Here is a 13,535-nt window from a genome sequence, read left to right as displayed (position 1 = left end):
CATGTACTGGCCAGGAATATATTCATCCTCCCAGGACTAGAGAGTACTAGAACAGTGCTTCTTAAACTTTAATGTGCCTGGGAATTATCTGGGGCTCTTATTAAAATGCAGATTCTGATTCAGAAGTTTGGGTAGATGTTAAAATTCTGCATTTTTCAGTAAGCCCCCCACCGCAAGGCAATGCTGATGGTGTTGGTCCATGACTGCGCATGGAGAAGGAAAGTGCCAGAAGGCTCAGCAGCTATTGCTATGGGGTCAGGACTTGGAATTTCCAGGAACAGAGGTCCAAATAGCCCCCTCATTATAAATGGCCATTTAGCCCCCATCAGCAGCCCAGATCTGCCTGAAGCTTTGGTACTCAAGGCCTTGAGAGATAGATAAGTAAGATCAATGCTTGGAGGTTTTAGGAGTCATTATTTCTCCTCTACTCAACCGGCTCTCAATGTCTCCTGCATCCTCCCAGCTTCCAGGGCTGACTCATCTCTGCTTCAGTCACCTCCTGGAGTGGCCATCCATTCCTGATGAATAAAGATCTCCTTTTGACTTCCTCAAGACTCAGTACAATGTCACCTTTTCTGGGACCCAGTTAACAAGAGAAACCCTGACTCTTCTAGGCTACTGCTGTGACCTGGAACATGTAAACATGGTATTTGTCACACCGTGATTGTGATTATTCACTTTTGTAACTGTCACTCCCGTAGTCCTTGAGGGCAGGAAATAATAATGCATTGTTACGCCACGCTGTGTATTTCTTCGATTGATTGAGCTGTTCTTCTTGGTCCCTCATCCTCAGGAGGCCCGTCCTTCGCTTCCCTAGAGACATTTCTAGGTTAAAGAGCTCCAATTTCTCCAGCCTCCATGGGACCTCTCTAGGGGAGTGGAAGACACTGATTCTCAGTCTTGGAATTTAAATTAAGGGGAGAGTTTTAAGAATATTGACTCCAACCCTCGAGATTCTGAATTATTTGGTCCAACCCAGGCATCAGGATTTTTAAAAACTCGAGGATTCTCTTGTGAAGATTGAAAACCACAAGGAATCAGGAATTTTAGACTAACACCCCGCATTTCAGCCTCTTGTCAGCACTGCAGTCAGGTCCGTTCCAATCGTGGGTCCCCAGCACCGGTGATTAGCATTCATCCTGGACTTGAAACTAAGCTCCTTCGGATAAAAGGAGGCTACAGGACCACATGGGTATGGGACTAGAGGCTGGCATAAAACCAAACCCTTGTTCCACAGTTTAACTACAAGTTTAACTTGAGGTGATTTTCTCCATCTCTCTGACCCTTGGTTGCCTATCCAGCAAAATGCAATGAAAGTTTATTTGTCAGTTTCTACTGGTTAATAAACCATTCCAAAATTGAATGGATGAAAGAACAAACATTTCATCTTTCTTGCAATCGTTCTTCTGGTCTGAACTAGCTTTGGTGGGGCTGGATGTCTTAGGATGGCCTCAGCTAGATGTCTGGCAGTTGGCTTGATGTCAGCTAGAGGAGGAGAGGGGGCATGGCTGATGTCCGCATCTCTCATCAACCAGCATGCTAGCCTAGGCTGGCCTTCATGGTGGCCATCATGGGGTTCTGGGAGCTCCAAGGACTGGGCCAAGATACTCTTTTCATTGGTCTGTTTGCTAGAGTCTTTTCTTTTTTTTTTTTAATTTATTTTTTATTTATTTTCAGCATAACAGTATTCATTATTTTTGCACCACACCCAGTGCTCCATGCAATCCGTGCCCTCTCTAATACCCACCACCTGGTTCCCCCAACCTCCCACCCCCCCGCCCCTTCAAACCCCTCAGATTGTTTTTCAGAGTCCATAGTCTCTAACGTCATTTTGGTCAAAGTTAGTCAAAGCTAGCCCAGAATCAGTGTGGGGGATAGGTTACCAAAGGACATGACTCTGCTTCTTATAACTAGGTATCATTCAAAATTAAACTAAGATAAAAAGCCCCATTGATATTCCAGCTCCGGGAAGCGGGCAGCCTGCCTGGGCTTCTCCTTTGTACTCACGTGTCAACTGATAATAATAATGGTCACAATATATATTGAGCTCCGGGAGTTTCGACACTGACAGCAGTTTATCTGATTCTCAGACCACCATTTTTGTTGCAGATGTTTCCCTGTATGTTGGGTCATTAATTCATCTGAGTGAAGATTTTAAAACAAGTAAAAATGACCCCTTCCCTCTAGGAGCTCTGTCTTCCACTGCAACAGTAGGAAGTCAGTTTGAACTTCGGATTTATGTCTACATGTGCTTATTCTATGTCTGCCTGTGCACAGAAATCCTTCCCCTTCGAAGTCCTTCATCAGATACATGCATGTGTGAGCAATGGGGGTATGACTGGAAGCTTAAGGGAAACAAGGGGACACATGGTACCCATTGCAGTCAACAGCATCAACAGTCCATCTGGATGTTTCTGTTCTTCACACGTCGTCCTTTGATGCTCACCTCCAGAAGCAGCTTATTCACTCCAGTTCCCTGGAGCACTGCCCAACCCCACCAGCTCCGCTTTTCTTCCCAGATTCTCTTGAACAAGTATCTCTCTTTCCTCTTTGTCATGCAAAGCAACATAACTCTCTCTCAGCTCCCCCACATCATAATATTTCTTCTTCTAGTGTCAAAAATTAGACCTGCTCGGTATAGAAATCAGAGTGGGACCATCTTGTACTACTTGATCATGTACCTCTAGATCTTGTCCCTTACCTCATCCCAGAGGACTTATTGAATTATTTATTCTGTGTTCTCCCCCAAAAGACTCTTGAGTAAAAATAATCTCTATCTTCTTACAGCTACTTCTAATACCACTTTGAGCTTTATGAAAGGGCACCAGAAAGGAGTGATACTTTCCAATGGATGCGTGAGGGAAGGCTTCCTGGAGGCGGTGACATTTGAACCAAGCCCTGATGGATCTGCTCTGAGAAGGATAGCTATCAATTTCAAAATTAATGGTTTAAAAATGTGTTCACTTTTCTGGTCAGTTAGCAGTTCCTCAGGCTGCTGTTCCATCCCTGCACACATGCCATCCCCCACCTGATCTGATAGTCATTCCACTCTCTCTCTCATTTTTTTTTTTTGAGACAGGGTGGAAGGAAGAGCACAAATAGGAGTCGGGAGGGGCTCAATCTCATGACCCTGAGATCATGACCTGAGCCAAAATCAAGAGTCAGATGCTTAACTGACTGAGCCACCCAGGCGCCCCTGACAATCACTGTTAACTGGAGAATTGGAATAAAGGAGTTAACATGAGTTTTTTTTCTGGTTAGTTAATAGGAGGGAATAAGAAGCCAAGTTCCCACCTATTCATGGCATATAGAATAAGACATAAAAAAAAAAATTGGCCCTACAGTTTCAATTGTTCCCTAAATATTGTCAGTGTATCATTGGTTTTTGTTTGGCAAGTATTTGCTATTATTGTTTTCCACATGCTTTGGGTCTAGACTAATCTTGGCACTTAGATGTCCCCATGGCCTCACAGAATAGGATGCCTGGAACTGATCATCAAAACAAGCTAAGGAGTGCAAAGAAATTCCTCAGTAATTACTACATTATTTTGTTCTTTGTGTCAAATGTGAGTTAGGTGAGAGAATTCATTCATCTCTTACTACACTAGGAGGGACAGAGGCAATTTTTCTCACAGGAGTCAGGGCTAAAGCGGATTATCTTCTGAACTTCCCTGCAACATTTAACTGAAGCTAAATTTGCAAAAAAAAAAAAAAAATCTTCCTTTTGAGAGATCTTCTCAAAAATTTAAAAAAAAAAAAGTTGCATAATAGTCCACTTGAAGGATGCAAAGATTTAATTTCAGGTGGCACTTTGAGAGATGTGTGTGCATGCACATGTGTTGTAAGATAAAACAACCCAACTGACACAGGCTTAAGCAAAACAGGGGTTTTAGTTGTTCATATAATAGAAAAGTCCAGGGTGATCCGTCTTCAGTCATGGCTAGATCCAGGTACTCAGATGACATCATATGTGTTCTCATTCCTCTGTAATACTCAGCTCTGCTCTTCTTGACAGACAAGCTCTCCCCACCAGGAGCTTCAGACTTAATTCTGCTACCTTGACAACGTTGGAGAAACAAGACAAGAGGTGTCCACTGCAGTGGAATGCCTATTTAGTGGTGAAATAAGTAAGAGAGAGAAAAAGAAATGTAGGTGATAGGGGTTTGGCTGAGGGCAATGGATAGACCTATATTAAGTGAATCTGGGTTGGCAGGCCTGATTTTCAAACCAGTTGCATTGACTATTTGTAAAAATAATAATATCTCAAGACCCATAACATTCCATACTTAATTTCATCTGAGTATCCGGTAATTGCTGATCTTCATGAATGCCCATGTCAACCAGGGCTGCTGGTCAACCACGGGCAGCCTGGTAAGCGGGCAGCTGTCCATCAAGACTGGAAGAAAGAAGTTTGAGAGCCAAGAGAGAAGTCAGGAACTTGGCCTGCGTGGTGCATGGGGATGGGAGGAGGGAAGGGGAGAAACCTCGGCAATTTGTTTTTAATATTTTGCTTGTTCTGGATACCATGAAAGCTGCGTACATTGGCTTCTGACTAATGAAAACAGAGGGGAAGCCAGGCTGGAAACCTGGCCGTGTTTCCGTGCACAATTAGGTTTGTTTGTTTAGGTCTCTTTTTATTTGTTTTCAGATGACTCAGATAGGAGTACTGCAGGCATTTCAAAGCGAAGTGTTCTTCTGTGTATTTTGGGTCTAGGGCTTCACCAAGTGCAGAAAGCCTTGGCTCCCTGAGGTTATTTTCCTATCCAAGGGTTTTTCAAACTTTCAAGTGGAGCTGGAAGAATGCCGTTGTAAGCCAGGTTATTTTTCTTAACAGACCCCAGCTTGGGGTTGCACGGGGGACAGCGATCACAAACATATAAACACTAAAGTCCCCAAACAAGGCACAAGGGCACCCATTGTGTTGACCTCTGGCACCATCTCCCCTTGATGGCTTTACCATCTGTGCAGTCCAGTCCTTTCTGGAAACATCTTCATGAACCAGCCTCCTTCGTTCCAGACAACCAAGTTCAAGAATGGATTCTTGTTTCTAATCTTTCTGTATCTGTCTACAAACTGTTGAGCTCTGAAGACTTGCCTCTTGGATTACCATGGTTTAGAGTCTAAAGCTTCTCCTGTGAAATGCAGAGAGATTTACAATCTGGCAACCTGCTAAGACCCTGGCTGAGTTCCTTTGCCTCAGGGGAGTGACTCCCATGGAGACTGTTTGCTCCTGGTCAGTTGACTCCAAGTTCAGGAAAGGCCTTTGGAGAGGTCTTGGGAGGGACTAGCCAGTAATCTCCTTCCTACAGAAGCAAGATGCAAATCAGGTAATGGTGAGGCCTCCTCCTCCACCTCTCTTCTTGGAGGCTTACGTCCAGTAGCCCTGCCTGTGCAGGATGAGTCAGAGGACAGGGATGCTCGAAGTGGTCTTCATTATTTTTAAAATACTCTGACTTTATGCAGGCTGCAAGAGCAGGTTTCCCGAGTTCCCTGGAATCTGGGTCCCAGCCTGAGTCTCCCACAGTGTCCCTTGCCCATGTTATATAAAAGACACTGGCCAACATGCTGGCTGGAGAAGTATTTTCATACTTGAGTCATTCCAATGAAACTTCTGTTAACTAAGATTTTGTTTCTCAGTGCTCCTCTCCCTCTGCCCCACTTTTAAGCTCTCCTCTTTCAGTATTTGAAGTTGGAACCTCCTGAAGCTCAGAGCAGAAAGATTGATTCTACCTAAATGTATACATTTCAGGAATTTCTTTTCCAAACCACTCTCTTCCAGAGCTATATTGTGGGATCCAATAAAATTCTACCCAGTCTCCCACACTTGCTACAGATACACTGCTGCACCATGACAGGTGACAATACTGTGTTTTAGCCGATCTCGAGATTGAAAGTAGTTTAATCAGGAAGTCAACCCAGGAAGCACCCGAGGGAGAGGTGGAGTGACTCTGGGCATCTGGAGCTCAGTCCTGATTAGGACCCTCTGAGAGACTGTGTTGAACATGCCTTGGACAGTCCCACAGACAAGAAAGCTGTCGCTGGTTGTTAGAGTTTGCTCCTGGCATCTCCCAAGCTCACTTTTGCAGCCAGAGAACGTCCTCAGGCTGAGAGACATGAAGCCCTAGGTCAGTGTGGAACTCTCTGGAGGCCACTTCCGGAGAAAATTGAAGGGATCTGGAAGAGGCACCAACCATGGTGTCTAGCATTTACTGCACCCTAGGATGGCAAAAGTTAGGGGACAGTGAACCAAAAGAGACTGGACTGTTTTCACTCAGCTGAGTTGACTTAGACAAGGAAGAGGAGAACCATTAATACCAGTGAGCAAGAGCTGAAATGACAAGAGCTGAAAAGCAAAAGGTTTTCTTTCCATTCTCGGTTTACCTATGTACTTAGCAAATGTTAACAGACTGCCTACTTGCTTCAGGTTCTGTGCTAAGGGCTGGGGTATTGCAAGGAAGAAACCAGGCTCTGTCTCTGCCTCAGAAGACCACAGTCTGGTGGGGGATGGAGACAAGGAAAGAGTTCAAGGCAAGGGACTGTGACAGTACAGCCTTAGCAGGAGGGGCCCCTCATCTAGGTGTCTCTTCCTCAAGAAGGAAGGGGAAGAGAAGGAACAGAATGTGAGAATGCCTGGAGGCACCCGTGAGATGTCCGGGCTGTTTTCTAGTAGATGATGAGAGGGAGTGGTTCCTGATAAAGCTGGATGCCAACAAACACCAGGTCACAGAGACTCTTGTCAGCCACATCGCAGTGTTTATGTCATATAGCAGAGCAGCGAGGAATGCCTTCTTCTTCTTATTATTATTACTACTATTATTTAATTGTTTAGTTATCACTACTATTATTTAATTATCACTACTATTAATTTAATTAAACTTGTTTGTTTCATTGTTTCTTAAATCCCATCTCTTCCTTCTGGCTTTCATGTCCCTCTTCCTGAAAAGTATCTTTTGCTAACTTCTCACTGATGTTTGTGAAAGGTGGGCTCCCTCAGTCAAGGGCAGATCCAGTTTTCATGGGGCTTAAAGCTTATGCAATTTTAATTCCTCTTTAGGGAAAAAAACCCAAGAAAACTATAAATACAAAATTAAGACTAAAAGTAAGCCCTGATGACAAGAAAAGAAATCTTAGCAAATTCTAGAAAGTTGACAAGTAAAAACAAACATTATCTATAAAATCAAGAAAAATAACATTAAAAAAATTAATTCACTATAATTTTTTCCAGCTTCCCCTCATGTTGGCATCACCAGGGGGACTTGAAAAAGAGGAAAAAGACTTGGCCTACATTTAGTATGGGTTTCAAGGGATATATTCGATGGTTTGCAGTCATTTCCATGTATAGTTCAGTTATTGCTGGGTGTTCAGATTCTGGAATGGCTTCCAGAAATACTCCTACCCTCCACATGCTGCCTTGCCTGGCACCCAGCAAAAAAATCCTACAATGTTCAATACCAAAAATATGTGGATGGTAGAGAAGCAAGTTTTAAGATATATAGAGCCAGCTACAATTTTCTAGTCCATGGAAAACTCTTCTTCTAATATCAGAAATGTAAAATTGTAAGTGGAGGATTCATTCCTACTCAAAGGCTAGTTGAAATGGAAGTTTTCTTTCATCAATCATATATTTGAGAACTCCGTGCATACAGTTATAAACCCAATAAGTATTTACAGCTCATTTGTGAAAGAAATTTCACAGAGGCCTTTCCAAGGTTGACAACAATCTAAAATACTTATATGCCATTACCAAAAAAGAGTGACAAAACCAAAAGAAAAAAAATTGTAATGATCAGTAACAGAAAATAAATTTGATTAACCATGTTAGAAAAAAAAAAAACTGTATTATCTTTCTCTTCAGTCTATAGAAGATGATTTTACAAAATCATCACATGAAGAGGTGATTAAAGAATATGTAGCTAAAAAAGGAATAAGTCTAAATGCAATCTGGTATCCTGGATTAGATCCTGGAGGAGAGAAAAGACATAAGGGGAAAAACTGGTGAAATCGGTGAATAGAGTGGTGGATATAATTACATGATTATTGATGATGCACAAGTTCAAGGATGCTAGGATGCCACTGAAACAGGTACTCACATATTTGAATTTCCAAAGGCTAAAGTGAAAGCCAGAGCTGAAAGGCAGATATTGGCCAAATATGGAGGCCAAACTAACTTTGCCACATCCCTTGAGAAAACCCAATCCCTTACCATTTGGGCCCATTCAAGGTCAAATGACCTCTCCCAGGGCTGTTTGGCATCACCTCCTATGCTAACCACTCTCCTTTTCAGTGTCCTCTCCATTTTTGACACAGGGGCCTTTGTCCCTCTTTTTTGCAGACTCAGTTATGTACTTAAATTTCTAGGTGTTTATACTATGAGAGTTTCCAAGTTCGTTAGCTCATCAGGTTGTTGAGCTGGTTTTCAGCAGGAGAGTGGGGTGGTGAACTTGACGATTTAGGAAAGAATCCTGGCTTTAGCATGGAGAATGGATTTTTGGTGTGGGGTAAAATAAAGACAGAACAAAGACAGATCTGAAGGAACTCAACTGCAGAGACGACCCAGGGCAACCCGAATGAGAGGAATCACAGCCGAGAGGGAGAGAAGTAGATGCTCTCAGGCATTTCAGGTCAGAGGAGCAGAATCTAGTGAAAGAGTGGCTTTGGTGGCAGAGGAGCAGGGAAGGGTCTAAGATGTGCCTATGGTGGGGTGGGGACACCTGGGTGGATAGTCCTGCTACCTCTTGAAGTAAGAAACAGAAGAGGGGCAGAAGCACCCCTGTGGGGCAAAATGAGTAGTTCAACGTTAGACATGCTGCATATCATCCTAGTCTCAGTGTGACACACAGGTTGGGAGAGAGATCTGATCAACCCGAACTTGTGGATTGGACTTGTAGTGGACATTAAGTCTATGCAAAGTGCCTAGAATGGAACCTGGTTCAGAGCAAGACTGTGTGAAGGTGGGCTGTATGAATGGCCACTGTGGTAGAGGACACAGGCACCAATCACATAAACCCATGCAAATTACACCTCTGCTGAGCTGATGAAGAGAAATATCTGAGATACAGAAGCCCCTAGCAGGGGCATTTGACACAATCAGGAGAGTCAGGGAGGACTTCCCTGAAGAAGTGGCGCTTGAACAGAAATCTGAAGAATAATTAGAAGGAATCAGGCAACGAGGGGAAGGAAGAACATTCCAGGCTGAGGGAACAGCTGGGACAACTGAGGGAACAACACAAATCTCTTTGGAGAAGGGACTGTGGACACATGTAAGAAGATGTTATTATGGCTGAAGAAGACCAGGGGAGCCTGTGCCTTAGGAAAGACGTGTCATCTCTCTGAGAGAAGAGACTTGACAATTTGCAAGGTCCTCCTTCTAAGTCTCAAATTCTAGAGTTCTGTGATCCTTGTAACTTCTGGTTTTGGTAAAAACAATTCTACAGAAAAGTTGCGATAGAACAATGAACTCCCTAAATCTTCACTAGGATTCACCAATTGTTAAAATTTTGCCATATTTTCTTTATCATCTCTCTCTACTTGCCTATTAACCAATGTACTTTCTATACATATATAATATCTGTATCTAAACATAATACATATTATTATTATTGCAGAACAATTTAAGAGTAAGTTACTATCCTCGTGACCTTCACCCTTAAATATTTCAGCATGTATCTCCCAAGAATAACAACATTCTCTTACATGATTATGTCCAGTGATGGAAAACAGGATAGGCTCTGTGATCCAGAATTCTATGATCTCTTTAAATACGGGTGGGATTCAGTAGCAACTTATACTGAGTACCTACTGTGTGCCAGGTGCCATCTTCTGTACATAGTATTCAAAATGATACAAGAGACAAGTGCTCAGACAGATGTTTCCATGGAGATGTGGAGAGGGCAACGGCAGATGTAAGCAGGAATGCCAGGGGGATGCAGAGGAAGGAAATCTGGGCAGAGACTAACTATCACATCTTTACTCTTCCTCTTCTTTTTTCCTAGCTGGACCTCTGCACTATTAGGGTTTCCAATGCACCCAACTCAAAAACTGCATTCTCCAATTCATCTGTTGGAAGACCAAAGATATATATTAGAGGTCACTGGATGCAACTTCTGGGAGAGCTTATTAAAGCAGCCAAACTAGCTGGGAGGCACACACTTTGGCCCTTGACTCTTGCTCTTTCCTGCTGTTAAGACTGTCATTATAATTGCTAAAGCTACAACAGCCATCTTGCAGCCACGAGGAGACATTATAGATGGAAGCCAGTGTTAAGAACAGTGGAGCAAAAAGACAAAAGTATCCTGGATCCCTGGCGATAAAAAGGAGCCACCACGCCAACTCTGAATTGTATACTCCAAACTCTTTAGGAGAGAGGAATTAATGATCTCATTTAAGTCACCATTAATTAGGGTTTCTGTTACATGTAGTTGAAGTTAGTCCCAACTGATAAATCACTTGATTCTGCCTTGGGGATCCAAGGAAAACTGCATATGTAATATGAAAAATAAGATTTAAAAAAAAGAAAAAAGAAAGGAAAAAAGAGAGAGAGAAGCTTGGGTAAAAAGGTAGGAGGACGCTCAGAACATAAATTTTAGCTTAAGAGTAGCAGAGGCCATTGAAAGGACTTGAGGAGAGTCCCAGGTCTAAATTTCAGGTTTAGGACGCAACAGAGGAGAAGTTGTCTTGTTGATAGCTACATTGCAGAGATTGGGAGACTAAAGTTAGGAAAACTAATAAGAGAAACGATGTGACAAACTCCACAAGGAATGACCCCAACCTGGAATAATCCTGCCCAACATGCTAAAAAGCAAGGGCTCTGCTGTCGGCAAGACTTGAGACACGTTTGGGCTTTCCCTCTTATTACCTACATGACCCTGAGCAAATGCCTTCTCAATGCCTCGGTCCCTTCCTATTTCCACCAGACTGTAAAGAGAATTAAGTGAGGCCACGCATGCACAATACTTAGAGCTTAGAGTACTATCTGCTACATACTAAGCACCCACCAAATTGTTGTTAAGCCCATGGCAATGTAAAAAGGATTCTAGGCAGTAAGGTAGAATAAGATGAAATCAACAGAATGCACAACTGGTTGGATGGTAGGAAGGGTGAGAAAGAGAGAGAAAGGAGGAAAGAAGTTAAAAATGTCTCCTAGATTTCTGTGGAAGGAAGCATACAGTTTTGGACCTGCAGAGTTGATGGTATCTCTCCCCATCCAGACGGAGGCAACCAGGGCTCACCTGCATGGACAGATAGGGAGCCCAGGCAAAGATCTGAGCTGGAGACAGACTGGTGAGCAGCTGGAGCCCCAGGGTGTGTGTGTTGGGGGGAGGGGGAGTTGAGAGGGGGGAGTGGGCCGAGGTGGTGGTGAGGGGATCACAGCTCTCAGGCGAGTGTGTAGAATGAAAAGAAGAGAAAGCCAAGAGGAGCCCAGCTACTGGCGGACAAAGAGTAGCCAGCAAGGAAACTGAGGTGGACTGGGTTCAAGGTCCTAGAAAAAGCGGAAGGAGTGTCCCAGGAAATTCCAAGGACAGAAAATTTGCAGAAAGCCTGTTCAGTAGCAGGAAATGCTGCAAGGCCATCAAATGCGGTCTGGGAATTGGGCATTGGGTTGTGGGGCAAGAAGGTCAATGGACACCTCGGCATTAACTGAAGGTCGTCGGGGACATCGGAAGTCTCGGGGGAAGACCTGTAGGAGAGCAGGATCAGAGGATGTTTGTGTGAAAGAAAGGAGGGAATCATGCAGTAGTGGCAGCTAATGAGAAGAAACTGGAAGGAAAGTAAGATGCTAGAAAGGTTTTGGGGAAGAGGAGTGCGGGCTTGAGGTCCAAGACTGGATCCAGAATCGGGCCAGGGCCTTTGCCACCTACCCAGAGTAGGGAAAATGGCCCACAGTAGTGCTGGGACAGCAGGATGCCTGTGGGGCTAGGCTGAAAAGCAGTGAGGGACCAGCTCTAGTCCGAGTGGCCATGGACCCTCCGAGGACGAGGACGGCTGGAGACCGAGAAAAACAATAATGACTCTTATTTCTGGGGCACTCACCCTTGTGCCAGGACGGAGCGGAACCTTTGCAAGTCCCTCACTGCGGCCCTGTTTCACCAGTGAGCACCTGAGACCCAGGGAGCTTAAAGGCCAGCAGAAACCGCCAGGGCGGGGGGGGGGGGGCCTTACCCCGCGTCTGAGCCCACGGAGGCACCTTGATCTCCACCCTCCACCGCGGGGCGGGAAAGACGGCGGAACCGCGGGGAAGGCGCGGGGACGCGGCCCCACGGCGGAGGAGGGGAGCCGACCCCGGCGGCTGCCGACAAGGCCCAGGGCGGAGCCGGAGCACCCGATCCCTGGGGGCATCGCTCCGAAGCGCCCGCCGCCCAGGCCCCTGGGCACCCGAAGCCGCTCCCGGAGCGAGAGGGGCCTGCGGAGCGTCCCCAGGAGGGGGCAGCAACGCGCCGCGTAAAGCCGCCGCCTCAGCTCCGCGGCCGGGGGGGCTCGAACCAGGGACCGGCTGCTTCCCTGGAAGGGGGTTCCTGCCTCTCCCATCCCCGACGGTCAGGCCAAGGCCGAGGAAGCCCTGCCCCCGGGGCATGTGCTGCGTCTGCGGCCCTCCCAGGAGGCCCGGAGCGTCCCCTTGGGAACAGCCTCCCCAGCCCTGCGCCCAAAACTCCGCGCAGGGCCAGTCCCAGGAAATGAGAGCCACGGTTGTTCTCTCTGTCCCCTCTTTCTCAGCGCCCTCCTCCTCTGTTCCTAGACACGCAGACTGGAGACGGCCCCCACTATTTTTCAGCCCAGCCACCACGGGGCATTCGGGCTTCCCAACACCACTTTGGGTCATTTCCCCCACTCTGGGCACATGGCAAAGGTTCTGGCCTGGTTCTGGATCCTGTCCTGGACCTCAAGCTCCGGCTTCTCTTCCCAGGTCTCTTTTTAGCATCGGTCTTTCCTTCCAATTTCTTTTCCTCGTTAGTTCCCGCTTTGGGGTGACTCCCTTCTCTCCCCTCCGGGCCAGCCCGCTGCAGGCTGGCTCCCCCCCTTGTGAAAAAGCCCCTCCCTCTTGTTTAGCTGCTCCTCACAAGGCTTCCCCAGTCCGCAGGACAGGAGTGGGGTGCCCTTCCGCTCCGCCAAGATGCCCCCCCCCCCCCCCCCCCCCGCGAAGGAGCCCAAGCTTCGGGAGCAGCCCTAGGGGCCTTCTTCCCAGGCTCACTGGGGCTCCTCCCCAGACCATAAGAGTCCAGTTCAGGCCTAAAGCTGGTGTCCCAAGAACTCAAGAGCAGCTGGTTGCACAAATAGAACTCACCACATATCGGATGTGAAGGGAAAATAGAGTATCATTATTTCGCTTAGAAACTAATCTGGTCTTTCTCCTCTGAACCCCACCCACTAGTTAGTGGGATGGGGAAGAAAAGCAAAATGTCCGATCCAGTTAATTTTGAACTGGTATTTTAAACCTTTCAGATAATGCTCAGTCTTTAAGAAAAACACTCAGTGTCTCCGATAGTCAACCCTCTGGCCCCCACCCTAGAGGCGTGGGCTTATGGAGTGAAGAAGCTATC

At 45.9% G+C, this 13,535-nt stretch overlaps 1 protein-coding gene across 1 annotated transcript; it reads right to left on the bottom strand.

The window, feature by feature from the left end:
* Positions 1–3,884: 3,884 nt before the first annotated feature.
* On the bottom strand, positions 3,885–12,606 carry LOC131819306 (uncharacterized). The gene is made up of 2 exons (XM_059154255.1): positions 12,031–12,606; positions 3,885–4,108 (listed from the first exon to the last, which is right to left on the bottom strand). The coding sequence occupies exons 1-2, from the start codon at positions 12,523–12,525 to the stop codon at positions 3,977–3,979; spliced, it is 627 nt and encodes a 208-aa protein (XP_059010238.1). The 5' UTR covers positions 12,526–12,606; the 3' UTR covers positions 3,885–3,976.
* Positions 12,607–13,535: the final 929 nt, after the last annotated feature.

The sequence above is a fragment of the Mustela lutreola genome, chromosome 1 (genome assembly GCF_030435805.1).
Source record: "Mustela lutreola isolate mMusLut2 chromosome 1, mMusLut2.pri, whole genome shotgun sequence".
NCBI classification, from domain to species: Eukaryota; Metazoa; Chordata; class Mammalia; order Carnivora; family Mustelidae; genus Mustela; species Mustela lutreola.
This window is presented reverse-complemented; position numbering and strand designations above follow the sequence as displayed.

What these genes read in the sequence shown, in the direction of transcription:
- LOC131819306 (XM_059154255.1), bottom strand. Translation starts at nt 12,525, where the DNA reads ATGGGAGAGGCAGGAACCCCCTTCCAGGGAAGCAGCCGGTCCCTGGTT. An exon ending in CGCTCCGTCCTGGCACAAGG is followed by an intron (nt 4,109 to 12,030) that starts GTGAGTGCCCCA and finishes ACCACTAAATAG; the next exon opens with GCATTCCACTGCAGTGGACA.